The 26,904-nt window shown below is 42.9% G+C and overlaps 1 protein-coding gene and 1 pseudogene across 3 annotated transcripts; both read right to left on the bottom strand.

The window, feature by feature from the left end:
• Positions 1 to 685: 685 nt before the first annotated feature.
• LOC146690384 (trace amine-associated receptor 13c-like) lies at positions 686 to 9,413 on the bottom strand. Of its 3 annotated transcripts, XM_085434949.1 has the most exons (4): positions 9,385 to 9,413; positions 6,835 to 6,859; positions 1,748 to 1,902; positions 686 to 1,502 (listed from the first exon to the last, which is right to left on the bottom strand). In XM_085434949.1, the coding sequence occupies exons 2-4, from the start codon at positions 6,838 to 6,840 to the stop codon at positions 686 to 688; spliced, it is 978 nt and encodes a 325-aa protein (XP_085291075.1). In that variant the 5' UTR covers positions 6,841 to 6,859; positions 9,385 to 9,413. The 3 variants fall into 3 exon arrangements, with proteins under 3 accessions (XP_085291075.1, XP_085291074.1, XP_085291072.1); XM_085434948.1 differs by lacking the exons at positions 6,835 to 6,859; positions 9,385 to 9,413 and adding an exon at positions 6,807 to 6,828 and having other exon boundaries at positions 1,748 to 1,892; XM_085434946.1 differs by lacking the exons at positions 6,835 to 6,859; positions 9,385 to 9,413 and having other exon boundaries at positions 1,748 to 1,914.
• Positions 9,414 to 24,626: 15,213 nt separating this feature from the next.
• LOC146690383 (trace amine-associated receptor 3-like) lies at positions 24,627 to 25,838 on the bottom strand (annotated as a pseudogene).
• Between the last annotated feature and the right edge of the window lie 1,066 nt (positions 25,839 to 26,904).

Genomic DNA, 26,904 nt, shown 5'->3' with positions numbered 1-26,904 from the left:
AGTGACCCTCTCCTTAACTCATATTTAAATATTAACGGCAGGCTCCCCACACAGGTGTATGCTCCACACAATCATCAAGTATGTTAGCATGGAAAAAAACAGCTCTGACAGAGCCGCAGCTCTTGCACGTTACACACATGGAAAACCCACAGTTTTGTCCGTGCGTTTTGTTTACCTCTCTAACTGAGCCCAGGACTGAGACTAATTTTACATATGTGCGTACTAATGCTGAAGGCGCTGCCATTAAAGACTGCTGCGGTCTGGATCATCTAAAAAGGTCCATGGTGCTGGCCATTTACCAAACTTCTCTGTGGATCACAGAGAGACAAGAGACAATTACTGTGTAGCAGTGGGCAATATAGCTTCAAAAGTATATTGCAATACTTGGGCAAATTTGCGATAATGATAATTCTGATGATATACAAACAAAATGCTAATTAGCAATGGGTGAGTTCAGATTACAGGTAGCAGCATTTAATAGGGCCAACATGAAAAATATTTTCCATCCTTCTTTTCCAACAAGTTACTGTCATCGATGACACAGTGATACTGACACAGCATCATTTCCAGCGCCACAGAATAACACAAATGGAAGCCCAAAAGTAGCCAACCAGTAGGGCAACAAAATAACTCAACAATTGTTCAGTGTTCCTTTTATTTGTTTTTTTTTTTTGTTTTGTTTTTTTTACAGAATGCTAATCTCACAGGAGCCAGGCTGCAGTATGTGTAAAGAGATTATGAGTTTCACAGCTTTTCTAAACCAGGGGTAGAGCAGTGCATAGATCAAAGGGTTTAGACATGAGTTAAAATAGAACAGATAGAGCAAAAAGGATACAGATGAACTATTGAGTAGGTCGTCCCTGGCAAGAGTAACACAATAATAAGGGCAGAAACACAGTAGAAACACAACTACAAGAACACCCAGAGTCCTGGCTGCTTTTAACTCTGATTTCTTTGTTGTTAGAGTCACTGAAAGCTGCAGAGCAGCAACTGTAACATGAGAGCGCATGGCTCGAGCCTGAGACACAGCCACCACAAATACTCTCAGATACAGAACTACAATGACAGTAACTGGAACAAAAAAGGTTAAAAGAAGGTCAATCGTTCCTGTAATTAAGTCAACATCAATTGTACATTCTCCATAGCAGGAATTATGCTTCCCTGGTTGAGTTAGATCATCCTTTACAAACAGGCTGCTATAGAAAACAGAGCAGAGCCAACACAGACAAACACAGAGTTTCACTCTTCTGTCTGTGATTCTGGTGGGGTAATGCAGAGGGTCACAAATAGCCACATAGCGGTCAATTGATATTAACACCATGTCTCCCACTGAGGTAGAGGTAACAATTAAAGACATATAATTGTACATAGAACAGGTGAGGTCACCGAGAAACCAGCAGGCTGTATTTCGGAGGATTTCTCCAGGCATCAACAGGAGACCAACAAGAAAGTCTGAGACAGCCAGAGAGAGGAGGAGGATGTTAGTGGGTGTGTGGAGCTGCCTGCAAGAAGACACAAAAATTATTAAATTAACAGTCCTCAAATCGCTAAATTAAAGCAACCCAACAAACAATAAAACATTAGCTCTTGGTAAGAGAAAAACAGTTTTGATCATTTCTTGTCGACCACTTCTATATCAGATAGTTTAATTGTATACACCACTGAGGTCACAAAAACATCTTAAGTCAATTAGCTCACAGAATGTATAAGCTACACACAGCTATTAAAAAAATAACAACAACTCTGCCTGTAGTGGGAGACTGAGATGATGATGAGCAGGTTGAGAGTCACAGTTAGCAGCGAGATGGAGGACAACACAACATGAAGGAACACAAATTCTGACAGAGGAGGTTTCTTGCAGGAGGTGTTGAAGAGTTGTGGAAAACAGAGCTCTGCCACATCCTGTGTATCCATTTTCAGAGAGACCTGTAGCTCTATGTAGCATTACAAACTGAATTAGTTATATAACTCACCCCTTCTCACTCCGCCCCTCGTCTTTTTCTCAATGTCAGTTGGATATCTATGTGCTCCATCCCTCACTGTGGATTTCAATTTCTTTTCTGCAGTACCCTTAGCTGTGTCTCTCTCTGATCTTTCTAACTGGTATACTCAGCCTTCTTCACCATTTACAACTTCTTTTTCTTCTAAAAAAGAATGTCCTGTCTGATGCCAATATTTTCAGACTAAGTGACTTCTTACATTTGTGTGTCTCTAATGGCTGCTGAGGAGCACTTCCACTTACATTACAAATTTTTGTTTGCCAAGACCAGGGTGAAATTTGTGCCAGAGTTAAATTCTACTTCAAGTTGGCACTTGTTTGCCATTTGACTTACAATGTAATAATGTTGAATTTCAAAAGCAAAAATGTTCTCAGTAAAAAAAAAAAAACCCACATACATATCAAACTTGGAAAACAGGCTGCTTTGATGGTGGACTATTTCTGCCTTTTATGGCATATCACCTGTAGAATCTATACTCCTTTGAGTTGCTGGAAGATGTTTCACCTGAAACATCGTCAAGCAACTCAAAGAAGTTCAGACGCTTGTCTTTCCAAGCTCCTTAGACTACAAAGACCTGGATGACTGAGAACCTACACAGACATATCTATACTCCGCTTTTACCCATCTCTAAATCTCTGTACAGGAAGTGAGTAAAGTCTGTTTATTGAGATCAGCGGCAGCACTTTCAGAGTTTGAGAGCTAATAAAATTCAAAAACGATCCAGAATCTCATAAGTCAAGACTGTGTTGATGTGGCCAAATAATACTGTTTGAAAATACAGCTGTTACATTATCTGAGCTTTTGTTTCATTGCGTTGGCTAAAATAATTTTATGTTCACAATATTATTGCAGTATCTAGAGAAAATGTAAAAGATAAAAATTAATTTCACCCAGAGCACTTTTTTTTATTTTGTTTATTGCAATGTTGGATGGATCAAGAGGTTTAGCCTGGGGCAATCTGAGCTAGTTAAACACAAATTATCAATTGAGAATAAACAATTTAATAGAATGTGTTGTGTCTTTTTTGAAGGTAAAAAGATGAATTCTATGACGACCACCAGAATATCCAAAAATATGTTTAAATTCTCTACAGTCCTTTGTTTTTGCTTTTTCCAAACATATCTTGCCCCGAAATCAGTTGTGATTACAAGAATAAAAAAACCAAACAAACAACCAACTGTAGTGGCTATATTATTCTTGCTGAGTTTTCATTTTATTGTACATTTATAACCTTTGGTAGAACCTCAAAATCCCATCCTTTCGTGAACCTCGGGACCAAAAATGGTCCCGCCCCAAAAGTGCTCTAAAAATGTTATATATCAATATTTTTTTCTACTTTAAATTAGTCAATCTTTTAAAACTACTTCTGCTTAAAATATCCATGCCAAGTTTTAATTATATTTTCATTGTTTTAACCCTTTAAATCCCAGTTTTATTACATGAGCGCCCTGTTTTTTTTAGCCCCAAAAAACAAAAAAACTAAATATTTTCCAAAAAAAACATTTGAAGTAATATTTGTTTGTTATTATAATTAGGCCTTTAGATGGACTAAAGATTGGCACCAACAGTCATTTCGATCGCCTTTTATTTTTTTTCCAGGAGCGCATTTCATAAAATGCACACTATCGACCACGCCCAAAAAGTGCTATAAAAAATTTATATATTAATATTTTATTCCACTTTAAATTAGCCAATCTTTTAGACCTACTTCTCCTTGAAATATTCATGTCAAGTTTTAATTACATTTCGCGGATTTTAACCCTTTATATCCCGGTTTCGTCACATGAGCGCACTGCTTTTTTTGCCCCAAAAACATAAAACATAAAACATAAAATATTTTCCAAAAAAAACATTTGAAGTAATATTTTATTGTTATTATAATTAGGCCTTTAGATGGACAAAAGATTGGCACCAACATTAATTTCGATCCGTTTTTAATTTTTTTTGCAGAAGCCGAAAATGTCCCCAGGCGGCGCTGCTGCTCCTGCTCCCCCGGGGAGGAGTGCCTCTGCCGCGGGTGTGTTTCGCGCAGCGCCGGAGCATATGGTTCGGTTCCCGTGTCTGCAGCACACACTTCCGCTACCACGTGAAAACAAATACGTCATTTCCTGTTGATTAAAAAAAATTAATGCACCCTCAAACGATCCTAAGGGCAGAAAATGGTCCGGAACGAGCAGCGGGCCAAGCTGCTGCTGCACGCGGGAAATTAGTCTGCCTTTTCCGGGTATCTGTCTCGAGCAGGCCGCTGGAGAAGGTGTGTATGTTCCAGCAGGCGTCACATGTGGAACAAGGGCGCCACCCGGTGGCCAAATAAAAAATGACAATTCTAAGGCCCTGAGTCCAGAATGAAAGTGAAAGTTAAGCCATCGCCACGACGTTAATGGTAATAATTGTACAGTGAAAAATAGCGTTTATAATGGGTTTCAATGGGGCACAAATCGGCCACGAGGTTCGATAGTGGATGTATGCCTTTTATTCAGCCATTTAAGCTCATTTAAAAAACTCAGACTGAAATTTTAAAATAAAATGGGAAAAAAATACATGTTTGAAAATTTGGCTATACTCCATTAAACACAGTGGAAATGGCGTGGAATTAAAAAACGGAAAGGCCACGAAATGGTCCCAGGTTCTACCAAGGGATTTGGGACAGACAAACAACTAGTTTTATGCCTCGGTTTGTTAGCAACAACGACGGTGAAACCATAGTGTTGGCTCCGCCAGCCACTTGTTTATTTTCCACATAAACCTTTCACAATAAAGCTCAACATCCTTGAGATTTTTCAAAATAAACTGAAATAATGATAAAATGTAAAATATTCTCAAACATCAATTTTCTGAATATGCATCAAACAAGTTACCTCAAGTATGAACATGAAATGTAAATGTGTGTATAGTGCGTGTGGCACGCTCCTGACTCATTGTCAGGTGGTGAAAAGAATACCACTGGCATGTCTTTGTGGCGGAGGTGTGGTCCCGGGCGCGGCTGCAGGGGAGGAGTGGTGCAGTGAGCTCAACGGGGCGGTGCTGGAGATGCCGGTGAGAACAGCTGATGGCGATTTGGACTGATGGTGGTTTCCTTCCCTTTTTATAGTGAGACGGAGCGGAGGGGGAGGGAAATCAGCTGGGACCGACAGCTGTCAGACTGTGTTCAGTCATAACCCAGGGAAAACTATAAATAAATGTGGAATCTGGTGATAAAGACCTGTGTGTGTGTGTGTGTGTGTGTGTGTGTACCTGTGTGTAGTGCATTTCACAGTCTTCTTTGGAGGAAGCAGTCTAGGGACAAGGGCAATGACTCGTCTATCTCCAGGGTGAAGCAGTTAAACAACAACTCCTTGGTGGCAGGGCCCCTGGGGTGGATGAGGTTTGTCCTGAGTTCCTGAAGGGTCTGGATATTGTAGAACTGTCTTGGTTTACGCGCGTCTACAATGTTTTGTGGAGATAAGGGGTGGCACCTATTGATTGCCAGACTAGGGTGTTGGTACCCATTTTTAAGAAAGGGGATCAAAGGGTGTGTTCCAACTATAGCCAACCCAAAAATGCTGATTCTGCTCATTTGGAAGTACAGCTTTCAGTGGGAGAAACTTTGGGAAGGTTGGGGAAACCTGCAGTCAGCTCAGACTGAAGTTGGATGAGTGATGAAATGTTTCTCCCAAAGAAAACGCTACGTCCAGATGTACAGAAAGAACCTTTTGGGATTTACTCATCTGGATGATTGAGCATGCATCAAGATATAGATTTTGTGCGCAACCAGCGTGAGGCCTGTTACAATTGCTCCTGCTTTTTTCTCTTTAGTTTAGCTTTTTTCTTACTTATTCTTTTTCTTTACTTGGACTTTGGTCTGTTTGAATATCTTTCGTTCAGTCATGTGGATCAAGAGAACTTTTGTTCTGCTTGTGACCGCAGAACTGTTACCTTTATTGAGCAATGGGACCACAACACAACTACTACATACACACAGGCTGCTTACTCGAGAGATAAGCTGATCGCACTGATGTCGCCTGCTCAACGGTCAGAACCACAGATGTACCAGCTGAAATCTGGAGGAAAACACACCGAGGATGCAGAGGTGGAGGACAGAAGAGGACAAGGAAGGAGACGGTGAGACAGGAGTATTTCTGACTTCTCCACGGAGTCAGAGGAAATACCGGGAGTGTAGCTCGATGTGTTTCACTGAATCATGGATGCACCAGGATATTCCCGACCACAACACATTCGTGGAAGGGAAGGCTTCCACGCTGTTCGGGCAGACAGGGACAGCGCCGCAAACTAATAGCCAAAGTGAAAGGACGGGGGCTTCCTGTTCTTGTTGACAACCGTTGATGTAACCCTGCCCACGTAACAATCAAAGAAAGGATTTGCTGCCCGGACATTGAACTGTGCACTGTCTCTCTCTCTCTCTCCACATAGTTGCCTCCGGTGAAAGTCCTGACACCTCTCCCCCACATATTACTGTCACTCATGACCGGGTTCAGAAGCAAATGAGGAGACTCCACTCAGGCAAGTCTGCTGGACCAAATAGGGTGAGTCCCCATGTCCTTAAGGCCTGCACCTCCCAGCTTTGTGGAGTCTTTCATAAACTGTTCATGTTGAGTCTGAGTCTACAGGGGGTCCAAGTGCTGTGGAAGACATCATGCCTCATCCCTGTACCAAAGACGCAGTGCCCCCCAGCATTACAGGCCTGTGGCACTGACCTCCCACATTCATGAAGATTCTGGAAGGACTTATCCTGGACCAGCTCCAACCCATAGTCAGACCACATCAGGATCCCCTTCAGTTTGCTTACCAGCCCCGCCCTGAGGACACCATCATCTACCTGCTCCATCATGTCTACACCCATCTGGACCAGCCAGTGAGCACTGTGAGGGTCATGTTTTTTTACTTTTCCAGTGCATTCAACACCATCAGGCCAACCCTCCTGGGTGATAACCTAACATAAATGCTAACCGCGAAGACCACAATATGTGCGTTTTCCACATTGTGTGTCTGACAAGGTAATCATAGGGAGGGAGCTCAATGGAGTGCTTTGGGGGCTTTGAGGTGGTGACCACCAGGGCCACCACAAGGGAATGTCCTCTCCCCCTTCCTCTTCACCCTCTACACCACAGACTACAGCCACTGCACAGACCTGCTATCTTCAGAAGTTTTCTGATGACTCTCTGGTGGTTGGATGCATCAGCAGGGGTGATTAGTCAGAGTACTGGGCTGACCAGGTTGATTCCTTTGTTACATGGTGCAAGCAGAAACATCTGCAGCTCAACGTGGCAAAGACCAAGGAATTGATGGTGGACTTAACCCCTGTTTCAATCCAGGGGATCAATGTGGACATTGTGGAGGACTATAAATACCTTGGAGTATACTTAGATAATAAACTGGACTGGGTTAAAAACAACACTGCACTTTACAGGAAAGGCTAGAGTCATCTCTATTTTCTGAGGCGGCTGAAGTCCTTCAACATCTGTCAGACAATGCTCAGGATTTGTCTGTGAGTCTGTTGTGGCCAGTGCTATGCTCTATGTGGTTGCATGCTGGGGGAGCAGGTTAAGATTCGCAGATGCCAACAGACTCAATAAATTGATCCACAAGGCCAGTAATGTTATGGGGATGGAGCTGGATTCCCTTAAGGTGATGTCAGAGAGGTGGATGTTGTCCAATTTAAAGACAATGTTGGATAATATCTCCCACCCACTCCATGACATGCTTGCTAGCCACAGGAGCACGCTCAGTGAGAGACTGAGATTATCAAAAAGCACCACTGAACAACACAGGAAATTATTCTGCTATTGGCCATCTCCCTGAACAACTCCTCCATCTTGTACACTGTAAACACTACAATAGTTTCATCCTTTTTGCACACACTCTTTTCTACTCAGTAATGTTGCTGTCAGTATTCTTGATATTTATTTACAAACCCCTCTGTCAATCCTTCATATATATTATTGAGTGATTTGTATGTATTGTGCTATTTCTTAAATTTGTGAATCTGCGACATATTGTATTGTTAAATAGCCTAGTCTGTTTCTGTTACTGTTCTGGAGCAACTAAACCTACATAATTTCCTTAGGGATTAAAAAAGTATGCTGATTTTGATTCTGATATAGGGGGATCACACTCCTCAGCCTCCCTTAGAAAGATACAGGAGGAACAATGCGCTCCACTTGGAGCAGAAACTCGTTCCTAACCCAGAGTGAGCACCCCACCCTTTTCCTGGTTGTGGAACATTGGGCCATCTCTTTATTCTCTTGAGGATACTGGAGGATGCATGGAGTTTGCCCCACCAGTCTATATGTGTTTTGTGGATTTGGAAAAGGCATTTGGCCGTGTCCCTCGGAGTGTCCGGTAGGGAGGTGCTCCAGGAGTATGGTGTGTGTCTGGTCATTGTTACGGGCAATTCAATTCGTTGCAAAATCTTGGTCGACATAGCTGTCAATACATTGGACTTGTTGCCGGTGGGTGATGGACTTCACCAGGGCTGCCCTTTGTCATCTTTGTCACTGATTCTGTTCATAATTTTCATGGACAGAATTTCTAGGTGTAGCCAAGTGGCGGAAGGCTTCCACTTGGGCAGTCTCAGAATGTCATCTCTGCTTTTTGAGATGACTTGGTTCTTTTGGCTTCATCAGGTAATGGCCTCCAGTTCGTACAGGAATAGTTCGCAGCCAAGTGGGAATGAGAATCAGCACATAGAACGCAAGTACAGACTTGCGTACTTGAGAATTGAGTCTTCGGCTGGAGTCTTCGAATTTGGACAGCCTTCGTCAGTCGCTGTGACATAATTGGCCTACAAATGTGGCCTCAGGAGGCCTTTTTTTCGGTACCGGTACTAGTTTTATTTTGTTGTATTTATCCGTGACACCTTAAAGGCCGGTCTGTGAAAATATTGTCGGGCATAAACCGGTCCATGGCGCAAAAATGTTTGGGGACCGCTGGTTTAGAGGGTCTACATTGTCTGCACTGTATATAGTGAAGTTTTTGAACAGTGAAATTTGTGCCCAAATAAATTTGCACATCATTAGAATGAGAGTTATTGGTCATGTTTGCATAGCCCTTTTTAAAAAAAAATATATATATACATGACATATTGTGTGTCGGGTGGTGGACAGGGCTATCCAGATTGACATCCTCCCCTCTCCGGTGGGGAGGGGACCTGAGATTTAAAATAAAATGGGAAAAAAATACATGTTTGAAAATTTGGCTATACTCCATTAAACACAGTGGAAATGGCGTGGAATTAAAAAACGGAAAGGCCACGAAATGGTCCCAGGTTCTACCAAGGGATTTGGGACAGACAAACAACTAGTTTTATGCCTCGGTTTGTTAGCAACAACGACGGTGAAACCATAGTGTTGGCTCCGCCAGCCACTTGTTTATTTTCCACATAAACCTTTCACAATAAAGCTCAACATCCTTGAGATTTTTCAAAATAAACTGAAATAATGATAAAATGTAAAATATTCTCAAACATCAATTTTCTGAATATGCATCAAACAAGTTACCTCAAGTATGAACATGAAATGTAAATGTGTGTATAGTGCGTGTGGCACGCTCCTGACTCATTGTCAGGTGGTGAAAAGAATACCACTGGCATGTCTTTGTGGCGGAGGTGTGGTCCCGGGCGCGGCTGCAGGGGAGGAGTGGTGCAGTGAGCTCAACGGGGCGGTGCTGGAGATGCCGGTGAGAACAGCTGATGGCGATTTGGACTGATGGTGGTTTCCTTCCCTTTTTATAGTGAGACGGAGCGGAGGGGGAGGGAAATCAGCTGGGACCGACAGCTGTCAGACTGTGTTCAGTCATAACCCAGGGAAAACTATAAATAAATGTGGAATCTGGTGATAAAGACCTGTGTGTGTGTGTGTGTGTGTGTGTGTACCTGTGTGTAGTGCATTTCACAGTCTTCTTTGGAGGAAGCAGTCTAGGGACAAGGGCAATGACTCGTCTATCTCCAGGGTGAAGCAGTTAAACAACAACTCCTTGGTGGCAGGGCCCCTGGGGTGGATGAGGTTTGTCCTGAGTTCCTGAAGGGTCTGGATATTGTAGAACTGTCTTGGTTTACGCGCGTCTACAATGTTTTGTGGAGATAAGGGGTGGCACCTATTGATTGCCAGACTAGGGTGTTGGTACCCATGATATAGGGGGATCACACTCCTCAGCCTCCCTTAGAAAGATACAGGAGGAACAATGCGCTCCACTTGGAGCAGAAACTCGTTCCTAACCCAGAGTGAGCACCCCACCCTTTTCCTGGTTGTGGAACATTGGGCCATCTCTTTATTCTCTTGAGGATACTGGAGGATGCATGGAGTTTGCCCCACCAGTCTATATGTGTTTTGTGGATTTGGAAAAGGCATTTGGCCGTGTCCCTCGGAGTGTCCGGTAGGGAGGTGCTCCAGGAGTATGGTGTGTGTCTGGTCATTGTTACGGGCAATTCAATTCGTTGCAAAATCTTGGTCGACATAGCTGTCAATACATTGGACTTGTTGCCGGTGGGTGATGGACTTCACCAGGGCTGCCCTTTGTCATCTTTGTCACTGATTCTGTTCATAATTTTCATGGACAGAATTTCTAGGTGTAGCCAAGTGGCGGAAGGCTTCCACTTGGGCAGTCTCAGAATGTCATCTCTGCTTTTTGAGATGACTTGGTTCTTTTGGCTTCATCAGGTAATGGCCTCCAGTTCGTACAGGAATAGTTCGCAGCCAAGTGGGAATGAGAATCAGCACATAGAACGCAAGTACAGACTTGCGTACTTGAGAATTGAGTCTTCGGCTGGAGTCTTCGAATTTGGACAGCCTTCGTCAGTCGCTGTGACATAATTGGCCTACAAATGTGGCCTCAGGAGGCCTTTTTTTCGGTACCGGTACTAGTTTTATTTTGTTGTATTTATCCGTGACACCTTAAAGGCCGGTCTGTGAAAATATTGTCGGGCATAAACCGGTCCATGGCGCAAAAATGTTTGGGGACCGCTGGTTTAGAGGGTCTACATTGTCTGCACTGTATATAGTGAAGTTTTTGAACAGTGAAATTTGTGCCCAAATAAATTTGCACATCATTAGAATGAGAGTTATTGGTCATGTTTGCATAGCCCTTTTTAAAAAAAATATATATATACATGACATATTGTGTGTCGGGTGGTGGACAGGGCTATCCAGATTGACATCCTCCCCTCTCCGGTGGGGAGGGGACCTGAGATTTAAAATAAAATGGGAAAAAAATACATGTTTGAAAATTTGGCTATACTCCATTAAACACAGTGGAAATGGCGTGGAATTAAAAAACGGAAAGGCCACGAAATGGTCCCAGGTTCTACCAAGGGATTTGGGACAGACAAACAACTAGTTTTATGCCTCGGTTTGTTAGCAACAACGACGGTGAAACCATAGTGTTGGCTCCGCCAGCCACTTGTTTATTTTCCACATAAACCTTTCACAATAAAGCTCAACATCCTTGAGATTTTTCAAAATAAACTGAAATAATGATAAAATGTAAAATATTCTCAAACATCAATTTTCTGAATATGCATCAAACAAGTTACCTCAAGTATGAACATGAAATGTAAATGTGTGTATAGTGCGTGTGGCACGCTCCTGACTCATTGTCAGGTGGTGAAAAGAATACCACTGGCATGTCTTTGTGGCGGAGGTGTGGTCCCGGGCGCGGCTGCAGGGGAGGAGTGGTGCAGTGAGCTCAACGGGGCGGTGCTGGAGATGCCGGTGAGAACAGCTGATGGCGATTTGGACTGATGGTGGTTTCCTTCCCTTTTTATAGTGAGACGGAGCGGAGGGGGAGGGAAATCAGCTGGGACCGACAGCTGTCAGACTGTGTTCAGTCATAACCCAGGGAAAACTATAAATAAATGTGGAATCTGGTGATAAAGACCTGTGTGTGTGTGTGTGTGTGTGTGTGTGTACCTGTGTGTAGTGCATTTCACAGTCTTCTTTGGAGGAAGCAGTCTAGGGACAAGGGCAATGACTCGTCTATCTCCAGGGTGAAGCAGTTAAACAACAACTCCTTGGTGGCAGGGCCCCTGGGGTGGATGAGGTTTGTCCTGAGTTCCTGAAGGGTCTGGATATTGTAGAACTGTCTTGGTTTACGCGCGTCTACAATGTTTTGTGGAGATAAGGGGTGGCACCTATTGATTGCCAGACTAGGGTGTTGGTACCCATTTTTAAGAAAGGGGATCAAAGGGTGTGTTCCAACTATAGCCAACCCAAAAATGCTGATTCTGCTCATTTGGAAGTACAGCTTTCAGTGGGAGAAACTTTGGGAAGGTTGGGGAAACCTGCAGTCAGCTCAGACTGAAGTTGGATGAGTGATGAAATGTTTCTCCCAAAGAAAACGCTACGTCCAGATGTACAGAAAGAACCTTTTGGGATTTACTCATCTGGATGATTGAGCATGCATCAAGATATAGATTTTGTGCGCAACCAGCGTGAGGCCTGTTACAATTGCTCCTGCTTTTTTCTCTTTAGTTTAGCTTTTTTCTTACTTATTCTTTTTCTTTACTTGGACTTTGGTCTGTTTGAATATCTTTCGTTCAGTCATGTGGATCAAGAGAACTTTTGTTCTGCTTGTGACCGCAGAACTGTTACCTTTATTGAGCAATGGGACCACAACACAACTACTACATACACACAGGCTGCTTACTCGAGAGATAAGCTGATCGCACTGATGTCGCCTGCTCAACGGTCAGAACCACAGATGTACCAGCTGAAATCTGGAGGAAAACACACCGAGGATGCAGAGGTGGAGGACAGAAGAGGACAAGGAAGGAGACGGTGAGACAGGAGTATTTCTGACTTCTCCACGGAGTCAGAGGAAATACCGGGAGTGTAGCTCGATGTGTTTCACTGAATCATGGATGCACCAGGATATTCCCGACCACAACACATTCGTGGAAGGGAAGGCTTCCACGCTGTTCGGGCAGACAGGGACAGCGCCGCAAACTAATAGCCAAAGTGAAAGGACGGGGGCTTCCTGTTCTTGTTGACAACCGTTGATGTAACCCTGCCCACGTAACAATCAAAGAAAGGATTTGCTGCCCGGACATTGAACTGTGCACTGTCTCTCTCTCTCTCTCCACATAGTTGCCTCCGGTGAAAGTCCTGACACCTCTCCCCCACATATTACTGTCACTCATGACCGGGTTCAGAAGCAAATGAGGAGACTCCACTCAGGCAAGTCTGCTGGACCAAATAGGGTGAGTCCCCATGTCCTTAAGGCCTGCACCTCCCAGCTTTGTGGAGTCTTTCATAAACTGTTCATGTTGAGTCTGAGTCTACAGGGGGTCCAAGTGCTGTGGAAGACATCATGCCTCATCCCTGTACCAAAGACGCAGTGCCCCCCAGCATTACAGGCCTGTGGCACTGACCTCCCACATTCATGAAGATTCTGGAAGGACTTATCCTGGACCAGCTCCAACCCATAGTCAGACCACATCAGGATCCCCTTCAGTTTGCTTACCAGCCCCGCCCTGAGGACACCATCATCTACCTGCTCCATCATGTCTACACCCATCTGGACCAGCCAGTGAGCACTGTGAGGGTCATGTTTTTTTACTTTTCCAGTGCATTCAACACCATCAGGCCAACCCTCCTGGGTGATAACCTAACATAAATGCTAACCGCGAAGACCACAATATGTGCGTTTTCCACATTGTGTGTCTGACAAGGTAATCATAGGGAGGGAGCTCAATGGAGTGCTTTGGGGGCTTTGAGGTGGTGACCACCAGGGCCACCACAAGGGAATGTCCTCTCCCCCTTCCTCTTCACCCTCTACACCACAGACTACAGCCACTGCACAGACCTGCTATCTTCAGAAGTTTTCTGATGACTCTCTGGTGGTTGGATGCATCAGCAGGGGTGATTAGTCAGAGTACTGGGCTGACCAGGTTGATTCCTTTGTTACATGGTGCAAGCAGAAACATCTGCAGCTCAACGTGGCAAAGACCAAGGAATTGATGGTGGACTTAACCCCTGTTTCAATCCAGGGGATCAATGTGGACATTGTGGAGGACTATAAATACCTTGGAGTATACTTAGATAATAAACTGGACTGGGTTAAAAACAACACTGCACTTTACAGGAAAGGCTAGAGTCATCTCTATTTTCTGAGGCGGCTGAAGTCCTTCAACATCTGTCAGACAATGCTCAGGATTTGTCTGTGAGTCTGTTGTGGCCAGTGCTATGCTCTATGTGGTTGCATGCTGGGGGAGCAGGTTAAGATTCGCAGATGCCAACAGACTCAATAAATTGATCCACAAGGCCAGTAATGTTATGGGGATGGAGCTGGATTCCCTTAAGGTGATGTCAGAGAGGTGGATGTTGTCCAATTTAAAGACAATGTTGGATAATATCTCCCACCCACTCCATGACATGCTTGCTAGCCACAGGAGCACGCTCAGTGAGAGACTGAGATTATCAAAAAGCACCACTGAACAACACAGGAAATTATTCTGCTATTGGCCATCTCCCTGAACAACTCCTCCATCTTGTACACTGTAAACACTACAATAGTTTCATCCTTTTTGCACACACTCTTTTCTACTCAGTAATGTTGCTGTCAGTATTCTTGATATTTATTTACAAACCCCTCTGTCAATCCTTCATATATATTATTGAGTGATTTGTATGTATTGTGCTATTTCTTAAATTTGTGAATCTGCGACATATTGTATTGTTAAATAGCCTAGTCTGTTTCTGTTACTGTTCTGGAGCAACTAAACCTACATAATTTCCTTAGGGATTAAAAAAGTATGCTGATTTTGATTCTGATATAGGGGGATCACACTCCTCAGCCTCCCTTAGAAAGATACAGGAGGAACAATGCGCTCCACTTGGAGCAGAAACTCGTTCCTAACCCAGAGTGAGCACCCCACCCTTTTCCTGGTTGTGGAACATTGGGCCATCTCTTTATTCTCTTGAGGATACTGGAGGATGCATGGAGTTTGCCCCACCAGTCTATATGTGTTTTGTGGATTTGGAAAAGGCATTTGGCCGTGTCCCTCGGAGTGTCCGGTAGGGAGGTGCTCCAGGAGTATGGTGTGTGTCTGGTCATTGTTACGGGCAATTCAATTCGTTGCAAAATCTTGGTCGACATAGCTGTCAATACATTGGACTTGTTGCCGGTGGGTGATGGACTTCACCAGGGCTGCCCTTTGTCATCTTTGTCACTGATTCTGTTCATAATTTTCATGGACAGAATTTCTAGGTGTAGCCAAGTGGCGGAAGGCTTCCACTTGGGCAGTCTCAGAATGTCATCTCTGCTTTTTGAGATGACTTGGTTCTTTTGGCTTCATCAGGTAATGGCCTCCAGTTCGTACAGGAATAGTTCGCAGCCAAGTGGGAATGAGAATCAGCACATAGAACGCAAGTACAGACTTGCGTACTTGAGAATTGAGTCTTCGGCTGGAGTCTTCGAATTTGGACAGCCTTCGTCAGTCGCTGTGACATAATTGGCCTACAAATGTGGCCTCAGGAGGCCTTTTTTTCGGTACCGGTACTAGTTTTATTTTGTTGTATTTATCCGTGACACCTTAAAGGCCGGTCTGTGAAAATATTGTCGGGCATAAACCGGTCCATGGCGCAAAAATGTTTGGGGACCGCTGGTTTAGAGGGTCTACATTGTCTGCACTGTATATAGTGAAGTTTTTGAACAGTGAAATTTGTGCCCAAATAAATTTGCACATCATTAGAATGAGAGTTATTGGTCATGTTTGCATAGCCCTTTTTAAAAAAAATATATATATACATGACATATTGTGTGTCGGGTGGTGGACAGGGCTATCCAGATTGACATCCTCCCCTCTCCGGTGGGGAGGGGACCTGAGATTTAAAATAAAATGGGAAAAAAATACATGTTTGAAAATTTGGCTATACTCCATTAAACACAGTGGAAATGGCGTGGAATTAAAAAACGGAAAGGCCACGAAATGGTCCCAGGTTCTACCAAGGGATTTGGGACAGACAAACAACTAGTTTTATGCCTCGGTTTGTTAGCAACAACGACGGTGAAACCATAGTGTTGGCTCCGCCAGCCACTTGTTTATTTTCCACATAAACCTTTCACAATAAAGCTCAACATCCTTGAGATTTTTCAAAATAAACTGAAATAATGATAAAATGTAAAATATTCTCAAACATCAATTTTCTGAATATGCATCAAACAAGTTACCTCAAGTATGAACATGAAATGTAAATGTGTGTATAGTGCGTGTGGCACGCTCCTGACTCATTGTCAGGTGGTGAAAAGAATACCACTGGCATGTCTTTGTGGCGGAGGTGTGGTCCCGGGCGCGGCTGCAGGGGAGGAGTGGTGCAGTGAGCTCAACGGGGCGGTGCTGGAGATGCCGGTGAGAACAGCTGATGGCGATTTGGACTGATGGTGGTTTCCTTCCCTTTTTATAGTGAGACGGAGCGGAGGGGGAGGGAAATCAGCTGGGACCGACAGCTGTCAGACTGTGTTCAGTCATAACCCAGGGAAAACTATAAATAAATGTGGAATCTGGTGATAAAGACCTGTGTGTGTGTGTGTGTGTGTGTACCTGTGTGTAGTGCATTTCACAGTCTTCTTTGGAGGAAGCAGTCTAGGGACAAGGGCAATGACTCGTCTATCTCCAGGGTGAAGCAGTTAAACAACAACTCCTTGGTGGCAGGGCCCCTGGGGTGGATGAGGTTTGTCCTGAGTTCCTGAAGGGTCTGGATATTGTAGAACTGTCTTGGTTTACGCGCGTCTACAATGTTTTGTGGAGATAAGGGGTGGCACCTATTGATTGCCAGACTAGGGTGTTGGTACCCATTTTTAAGAAAGGGGATCAAAGGGTGTGTTCCAACTATAGCCAACCCAAAAATGCTGATTCTGCTCATTTGGAAGTACAGCTTTCAGTGGGAGAAACTTTGGGAAGGTTGGGGAAACCTGCAGTCAGCTCAGACTGAAGTTGGATGAGTGATGAAATGTTTCTCCCAAAGAAAACGCTACGTCCAGATGTACAGAAAGAACCTTTTGGGATTTACTCATCTGGATGATTGAGCATGCATCAAGATATAGATTTTGTGCGCAACCAGCGTGAGGCCTGTTACAATTGCTCCTGCTTTTTTCTCTTTAGTTTAGCTTTTTTCTTACTTATTCTTTTTCTTTACTTGGACTTTGGTCTGTTTGAATATCTTTCGTTCAGTCATGTGGATCAAGAGAACTTTTGTTCTGCTTGTGACCGCAGAACTGTTACCTTTATTGAGCAATGGGACCACAACACAACTACTACATACACACAGGCTGCTTACTCGAGAGATAAGCTGATCGCACTGATGTCGCCTGCTCAACGGTCAGAACCACAGATGTACCAGCTGAAATCTGGAGGAAAACACACCGAGGATGCAGAGGTGGAGGACAGAAGAGGACAAGGAAGGAGACGGTGAGACAGGAGTATTTCTGACTTCTCCACGGAGTCAGAGGAAATACCGGGAGTGTAGCTCGATGTGTTTCACTGAATCATGGATGCACCAGGATATTCCCGACCACAACACATTCGTGGAAGGGAAGGCTTCCACGCTGTTCGGGCAGACAGGGACAGCGCCGCAAACTAATAGCCAAAGTGAAAGGACGGGGGCTTCCTGTTCTTGTTGACAACCGTTGATGTAACCCTGCCCACGTAACAATCAAAGAAAGGATTTGCTGCCCGGACATTGAACTGTGCACTGTCTCTCTCTCTCTCTCCACATAGTTGCCTCCGGTGAAAGTCCTGACACCTCTCCCCCACATATTACTGTCACTCATGACCGGGTTCAGAAGCAAATGAGGAGACTCCACTCAGGCAAGTCTGCTGGACCAAATAGGGTGAGTCCCCATGTCCTTAAGGCCTGCACCTCCCAGCTTTGTGGAGTCTTTCATAAACTGTTCATGTTGAGTCTGAGTCTACAGGGGGTCCAAGTGCTGTGGAAGACATCATGCCTCATCCCTGTACCAAAGACGCAGTGCCCCCCAGCATTACAGGCCTGTGGCACTGACCTCCCACATTCATGAAGATTCTGGAAGGACTTATCCTGGACCAGCTCCAACCCATAGTCAGACCACATCAGGATCCCCTTCAGTTTGCTTACCAGCCCCGCCCTGAGGACACCATCATCTACCTGCTCCATCATGTCTACACCCATCTGGACCAGCCAGTGAGCACTGTGAGGGTCATGTTTTTTTACTTTTCCAGTGCATTCAACACCATCAGGCCAACCCTCCTGGGTGATAACCTAACATAAATGCTAACCGCGAAGACCACAATATGTGCGTTTTCCACATTGTGTGTCTGACAAGGTAATCATAGGGAGGGAGCTCAATGGAGTGCTTTGGGGGCTTTGAGGTGGTGACCACCAGGGCCACCACAAGGGAATGTCCTCTCCCCCTTCCTCTTCACCCTCTACACCACAGACTACAGCCACTGCACAGACCTGCTATCTTCAGAAGTTTTCTGATGACTCTCTGGTGGTTGGATGCATCAGCAGGGGTGATTAGTCAGAGTACTGGGCTGACCAGGTTGATTCCTTTGTTACATGGTGCAAGCAGAAACATCTGCAGCTCAACGTGGCAAAGACCAAGGAATTGATGGTGGACTTAACCCCTGTTTCAATCCAGGGGATCAATGTGGACATTGTGGAGGACTATAAATACCTTGGAGTATACTTAGATAATAAACTGGACTGGGTTAAAAACAACACTGCACTTTACAGGAAAGGCTAGAGTCATCTCTATTTTCTGAGGCGGCTGAAGTCCTTCAACATCTGTCAGACAATGCTCAGGATTTGTCTGTGAGTCTGTTGTGGCCAGTGCTATGCTCTATGTGGTTGCATGCTGGGGGAGCAGGTTAAGATTCGCAGATGCCAACAGACTCAATAAATTGATCCACAAGGCCAGTAATGTTATGGGGATGGAGCTGGATTCCCTTAAGGTGATGTCAGAGAGGTGGATGTTGTCCAATTTAAAGACAATGTTGGATAATATCTCCCACCCACTCCATGACATGCTTGCTAGCCACAGGAGCACGCTCAGTGAGAGACTGAGATTATCAAAAAGCACCACTGAACAACACAGGAAATTATTCTGCTATTGGCCATCTCCCTGAACAACTCCTCCATCTTGTACACTGTAAACACTACAATAGTTTCATCCTTTTTGCACACACTCTTTTCTACTCAGTAATGTTGCTGTCAGTATTCTTGATATTTATTTACAAACCCCTCTGTCAATCCTTCATATATATTATTGAGTGATTTGTATGTATTGTGCTATTTCTTAAATTTGTGAATCTGCGACATATTGTATTGTTAAATAGCCTAGTCTGTTTCTGTTACTGTTCTGGAGCAACTAAACCTACATAATTTCCTTAGGGATTAAAAAAGTATGCTGATTTTGATTCTGATATAGGGGGATCACACTCCTCAGCCTCCCTTAGAAAGATACAGGAGGAACAATGCGCTCCACTTGGAGCAGAAACTCGTTCCTAACCCAGAGTGAGCACCCCACCCTTTTCCTGGTTGTGGAACATTGGGCCATCTCTTTATTCTCTTGAGGATACTGGAGGATGCATGGAGTTTGCCCCACCAGTCTATATGTGTTTTGTGGATTTGGAAAAGGCATTTGGCCGTGTCCCTCGGAGTGTCCGGTAGGGAGGTGCTCCAGGAGTATGGTGTGTGTCTGGTCATTGTTACGGGCAATTCAATTCGTTGCAAAATCTTGGTCGACATAGCTGTCAATACATTGGACTTGTTGCCGGTGGGTGATGGACTTCACCAGGGCTGCCCTTTGTCATCTTTGTCACTGATTCTGTTCATAATTTTCATGGACAGAATTTCTAGGTGTAGCCAAGTGGCGGAAGGCTTCCACTTGGGCAGTCTCAGAATGTCATCTCTGCTTTTTGAGATGACTTGGTTCTTTTGGCTTCATCAGGTAATGGCCTCCAGTTCGTACAGGAATAGTTCGCAGCCAAGTGGGAATGAGAATCAGCACATAGAACGCAAGTACAGACTTGCGTACTTGAGAATTGAGTCTTCGGCTGGAGTCTTCGAATTTGGACAGCCTTCGTCAGTCGCTGTGACATAATTGGCCTACAAATGTGGCCTCAGGAGGCCTTTTTTTCGGTACCGGTACTAGTTTTATTTTGTTGTATTTATCCGTGACACCTTAAAGGCCGGTCTGTGAAAATATTGTCGGGCATAAACCGGTCCATGGCGCAAAAATGTTTGGGGACCGCTGGTTTAGAGGGTCTACATTGTCTGCACTGTATATAGTGAAGTTTTTGAACAGTGAAATTTGTGCCCAAATAAATTTGCACATCATTAGAATGAGAGTTATTGGTCATGTTTGCATAGCCCTTTTTAAAAAAAATATATATATACATGACATATTGTGTGTCGGGTGGTGGACAGGGCTATCCAGATTGACATCCTCCCCTCTCCGGTGGGGAGGGGACCTGAGATTGTCTAAATTGGAGTCTGATCTATACGCAGTGCAGAAAAAATGTTTTAAGAAAGCAAATAAGTTGGTGTTCCAAAAAATATGATTGTTTGCTTGCAGGACACCAGGAGAGATGAGTCCTCCGTCACAGATGGTGTGGTCAGTGAAGATGGTCACCTGCAGGTTCAAGCTCATTGCATCTCCAATCCACATCCACTGCCACTGTACTTAAGGGAAGTTAAAGACTTTCTCCTGCACTTACATTTGGATCACCTCGATCCATGATAGTCACTCAGGCAATAATGCCTGGGCTGGAAACAAGCCATCCTTAAAATATTATAACATTCCAGCTCATGTTTTTGAATGAAAAAAAAAATGTGTTATGTAAAGTAGAGACTGCACTTGTGACTGAACAATAAATAAAAATTTTATTTTCATTATATAAGTAATGTAAGTACAAAAAAAAGCTGTGGAAAGCCTAAACTTAGTTTCATAATAATTAAATCTGAGACTTTGTTTCATTGTGAGATTATAACAATGATGGCAATATAATTGTTTGTTGTTCAGCAGAACAGTCTCCAGTACGTTGGCTATTATACTTTTTTGCATTTGAAAAAAAAAAGTTTGGCCGATTTTAACATCATTACAAAAAGTGTTGTTAATTATTTTTTACTCATATTCAGGTTACCACAAATTGGTTTTTAATTTAGTTGAACTTGAAATGTTTGTCAGTAGGGTAAACAATTAGTATTGCACAGTCAGAAATATCAAGTTATTCTTAATTCTGCAGACTTGCAATGAATAAGTTATCCTAACAGTCATCTTAAGTAAGCCTTACTTAGTTATGCATAGCTTTTTTGAGTTCTGGAAGCTAAATAGATTTTATACTCTGTACTCAAAGTGAATAAGTTGCAAAAACGTAGTCGTCTTAAATCAACTTTACTCAATTTTTTTTTGAGGCAACAAGTTTGCATAGTTTTTACAGTGCAGTCTTTCACATTGAAAGGAGCCAGTTTAGATTGCTTGGGCTTGACACACTTGGAGGAGACCCTGGAGCAGGCACTGGAAATGCTTGAGGTTACATCTCTCAGCTGGTTTAGGAATGCCTCTTAGAGCGTTTAAGTTGCTTAACAGGGAAAAGGGGGCACAAAGACATACTTTTCTTTCTTATTCTCATTTAAAATGTCAAGCTTTTAATAAATAATTATCTGACACCCAAAGTTTTAATTTGATGTAAAATGAATAGAAGTCAATTACTGTATATAGTAACTATTAAGTCTAATATATATACCCTAGTAAGCTATAGTACTTTTTCCTTTGGGAAGGTACCATCTGTGCAGTCTGCAATTCTGTTGAAGAAAGATGTTGAATCTATTTAATATTTCTTGAAAAATAATTGATTTCTGTGCATTTTTTTCCACACTGCATCAAATTAAGGTTGATTACGTCGATTAAGCATCATGAGGTGGAGCGTGAGGGGTGGTTCCCTATTTTTTATTTATTTATTTTTGTTGTTGCTGGGAGTTGGAACCCTATTAGTTAGGTTGCTTAATATTTATGCTAAGTACTCTTTAAAATACCAGAATAGGGAGGATGGTGTAGGTTTGAGTTTATTAGATTGATCAGTATTGCTGAACTATGAAATATTTTTTTTTGCATACAGGTATAACAGAATAGCTTTAGTGTAGTTGTTGTTTTAAACTTGAGTATGAACTTATACAAAATGCAGCAAGATATTTAAAAAAAAACAGTTTTGTTGATTAAAAAACACTATATCGGATTCATATCGGTATCGGCAGATATCCAAATTTATGATATCGGTATCGGTATCGGACATAAAAAAGTGGTATCGTGCCATCTCTAGTTTACATATGAGGTACTGCCTACATCGACCTTTAAGATTCAGACCTTTAATCATTAATTTGATGAATGATTTTGTGAAATGCTCAGAATTTGAGCCCTAAATGCCAAATGAATGTCTGTCTAGTTGAAGTGAAGAGACAGCTTCTCCTCGATGGTGCTCGGATTGAACCAGGAGCTTTTCTAGTAGGTGCTACATTATCTGGAAATAGCCCTTTCTGCACAATAAAAGGTGTAAAGCAACACACTGAACTTTTTAAAAATGTTTTAACAATTTGGGATTAACTCTTAAACTTATCCAGACTCTAACTTTAGATGTGACTTTAGAGGCTAATGGTGTTTTGATGCTTTGGAATGAGACCTCCTGTAATTGCATCTGCAGAAGTGCTGTATGTCGTTATGATTTTATCTCCGCTGGGACTTGTAACCCTGTTATCGGCTCCTCTTAAAATTCTTGCTTTATTACACAGTTTTGTTGTACTTGATGAAGAGCTCATTCAGGTTCAAAACAATGCAATAAAGGAGGAATTTAAAGGGAGCGCAAAACAGTGTTAAAAACCCATGGGGAGAAAGAAATCAGGTTTTGTGTACTCTGCACCTGAACAAGACAGATGTGTCTGTTTTTCGGTCTCGGCGTACGTTTCCAAACAAGTGAACATTACAAGTGTGACTGAGTCTCACGGTGCAATTATAAGAAAAAAGAAGAAATGTGGGGCAGGTGTTGTACGATAGCGTCAGCACAAGGCTCCTCACGAGTATTTACACCAAAACTTTGAATGCATGCGGATGAAGCTTTCAGTAACTGACTGGAGGTGGGGAAAAAAATCCCCCCAGGGAGGCCTGCTGCGACACACTGAGTCCTGGGTGGTCTCGACTTCCTGCCAAGAAATGTCTCTGGCACCTTCCAGACACCTCACACGCTCATTACTTCTGTCAGCTCCCATCTCCTCTGCTTCTTCCCTCAACCCTTCCTTCTATTTTTTCCTCATTAAAGCATTACAAAACTATATATTAACATAATCACAAGACAAATACTTTAGTTTTCTATTTGTAAAAAACAGACAACAATATTTTAGGTTTTCTGAGGAAGTACTGTACCTTTGGTCATATGGGTCCACATTTTTGTTGCTGTTCAGATAAACTTATTATGGTAGGCTGTCTTTTTTTTCTGTCTAATTGATTGTAAACGTTTCTCCTTCCTTAACAGGAAAATGAAAGTCTATAGACACAATTAATAATATTATCCTGTAAATTAACACCATCCACTATAAAGTCACAGGACTGAACGTCACAGAACGTTTGTTGCCCAGCTCCTTCATTACCATCTTTGGTTTACAATGAGCCAAAGCCACTAACCACAAAGCTACAAATAACATAACAAAACCACAAATACTTTTATATAGGGAATAATAACAGTAGTAGAAAGGTTGAATTCAGTTGGGTAATTCAGCAAAGTGCAGTGGAGTATTAGTCTTCTGAGAGAAATTAGGTTTTGTATATAGTGTTGTAAATAGTCTGGTCCACTTGTAAATGAGCACGGAAGCAGAAGGGGGTGAACTACCCATTTGTTGTTTTCTTTTGCTTGTTAAATTAGGGCGCTAACATTAGTGCTTGTCTTTTGTTTAGTTTTGTGTCATGCAGGGTTTAGGTAGCACTTTTTGAAATAGCTTCTTTTGTTTATTATTTTGACCCTTGGTAACCCTGGAGTTAATGCTTTCAGTTTTGGTGTTATTGGTGCCAATAAACCTCACCTTTAATAGTATATTGGCTATTTGGGTCTGGTTTTGGGGACCCTCTTTAGCCTTTATGTTGCACTTGTGTACCCCTAGACCGGGATGTAACATGGACTCAGGAAAATATATTGTATAAAAGCAAGCAAAAAGTGCCAGCAGTGCAATGTAGGCTTTTGCCTGTAGCTTGAGAGGAGTTTCATTCGGAGCTATTCAAGGGGCCAAAAACACAGTGACTTATTTAGACAAAGATTTCCAATAACAAACCACATGGCCAAAGGTCACATACTTGATATTATTCTATATTTTACAGCTTAGAGTTCAAATTGAAAATGATATATATATTTTTTTACATATTCTGAGTGCCTTATTCAGGAAAATGTGTTCTTCTGTTTTTAATCGTTGATAACACACTGATAGTGTACAGTAATGCCAAACAACTACATACCAGATGTTGAAAAGGGACCAAAGAACATACCGCTGATTTTATGACAATTTTGGAGCTAAAACAACAAAATGATTCCAGGCATCTTGCATAACATTATACGGTTTAAGGATAAAAATATATGTTCAGCAGATTTCACTTATTCACTCATTTAGGTCCTCTCTATAGTATGTTGGCCTCATGGGAGCCACTGTGAAATATCTGAAGCATGACAATGTGTTTAATAGCTTTTCTAAACCAGGGGTAAAATAGTGCATAGATCAGAGGGTTCAAACAGGAGTTAAAATAGAAGAGATAACGGACAATTGATGTGGATGACTCACTGAGTGAGTCTTCCCCTGCAAGAGAGATGCAATAGTATGGACAGAAACACATTAGAAACACAACTATTAGAACACCAAGAGTCCTTCCTGCTTTCAACTCAGATTTCTTTTTTGTCAGATTCACTGAAAGCTGCAGTGTGACAGCTGTAACATGAGAGCCCATGGCACGGGCCTGAGACACAGCCACTGCAAATACTCTCATATACAGAACTACGATAACAGAAATAGGAACAATAAAGGTTAACAAAAGATCAACAGTTCCTGTAAAGTTGATGACAAAAACACATTCTCCATAGCAGGAATTATGCCTTCCTGGTTGAATCAGCTCATCTTTTAAAAGGACTACTATACAAAACACAACAGAGCCAACACAAACAAACAGAACGTTTAACTCTTGTCACAGTAATTCTGGTAGAGTAATGCAGAGGATAACAGATCGCCACATAGCGGTCAACTGATATGAGAACCATGTTTCCCACTGAAGCCGAGGTAATGATGAAAGACACATAATTAAAGAGAGAACACAAAAGGTTACCGAAAGCCCAGCAGGCTATTCCTAGGACGATTTCTCCAGGCAGCAACAGGAGCCCCACAAGAAAGTCTGACACAGCCAAAGAGAGGAGGAGGATGTTAGTGGGTGTGTGGAGCTGCCTGGAATAAGTCAAAAAAGCACCATTACCAAAAAAATCTTCCCTTAAAAATAGAAACTTTATGTTAGTGCCACAGAACTTGCCATAACATTATGTTAAATTTAACTTTGTAAAACAATTAAAATAACCTGTTTTGGAGAAAGGTGTAGTGGTGGTTTTCTGTACATCAGGTTTTGCACGATCATATTTCGAAAACTTCCCAAATTAAATCTAATAGAAAATGGAATCTGCCTGAAGTAGGAGACTGAGATGATGACAAGGAGGTTCAGAGCTATGGTGATTACAGAGATGGAGCACAGCAGGGTATTCAGGGGCACAGCTTCAGACCAGTGAAATGCTGGTCTCCTGCAGGAAGAGTTGAAGACTTCTGGAAAGCATATACTGTCCTTGTTCTCCATCATCTAGATGAGGACAAGAGTATCAGCAGACACAGTCTGTTTAAGCTTTCAAATCTGATGAAATTAGCTGTTTCCGGACCTTCATTTGTTGTTGGGTGCCATCTCCAACAACGATGAGGCGGCCTACATGGATGAAGTGAAGAATCTGGCATCGTGGTGCCAGGACAACCACCTCCAGCTGAACGTCTGCAAGACCAAGGAGCTGGTGGTGGACTTCAGAAGGGGTCAGCACAGAGACTACAAGCCCATTATCATCAATGGAGCTCCAGTGGAGAGGGTGCAGTCCTTCAAGTATCTTGGTGTCCACATCTCCTCAGACCTGACATGGGCTGCCCACATTCAGGTCCAGACCAAAAAGGCTAGGCAGCGCCTGTATCACCTACGACAACTGAGGAAGTTCAGGGTCTCTCCAAAGATCCTCAGGATTTTCTATACAGGCGCTGTGGAGAGCATCCTCACACAGAACATGACATCGTGGTTCGGGAACAGCTGTGTGAAGGACCAAAAAGCTCTCCAGAGAGTGATCCGTACAGCAGAACGCTGCTGCAGGATTGCTCTCCCCCCGCTTCAGGACACCTACACCAGGAGATGCCGGACTAGAGCAGCGCAGATATTGAAGGACCCGTCCCATCCAGGCAACAAACTGTTCCAACTTCTGCAATCTGGTAGAAGGTTCTGCATCTTCCGGGCAAAGACAGAGAGACTCAAGAGGAGCTTCTATCCCCAAGCCATCCGTGCCCTAAACACACACACCCGCCCTCTCACATCATCTATAATTGACTGAGACAGGACTCTCTTCCAGACACTCTAAACCAAGGCACAATGTACATTTCAAATTCCTTTAATTTTAAATATGTTTATATTGTCTATCCTGTAAAATAGTCAGATGTCTATTCATATTAATGTACAGAATTCACCTGCTTGCTGCTACTACTGCACATTCACCCAGTGTATGTATATATGTATATGTATATATGTGTGTGTGTGTGTGTGTATATATGTGTGTGTGTGTGTATATATATATATATATATATATATATATATATATATATATATATATATATATATA

This window comes from Copadichromis virginalis, linkage group LG16 (genome assembly GCF_057382275.1).
Source record: "Copadichromis virginalis isolate Kocher_CV1m ecotype Utaka linkage group LG16, C_Virginalis_male_GT1.1, whole genome shotgun sequence".
Classification (NCBI taxonomy): Eukaryota; Metazoa; Chordata; class Actinopteri; order Cichliformes; family Cichlidae; genus Copadichromis; species Copadichromis virginalis.
This window is presented reverse-complemented; position numbering and strand designations above follow the sequence as displayed.

What these genes read in the sequence shown, in the direction of transcription:
- LOC146690384 (XM_085434948.1), bottom strand. Translation starts at nt 6,828, where the DNA reads ATGATGGAGCAGGTAGATGATG. An exon ending in GATGGAGCAGGTAGATGATG is followed by an intron (nt 1,893 to 6,806) that starts GTGTCCTCAGGG and finishes AGGATGTGGCAG; the next exon opens with AGCTCTGTTTTCCACAACTC. An exon ending in ATCTCAGTCTCCCACTACAG is followed by an intron (nt 1,503 to 1,747) that starts GCAGAGTTGTTG and finishes GTCTTCTTGCAG; the next exon opens with GCAGCTCCACACACCCACTA.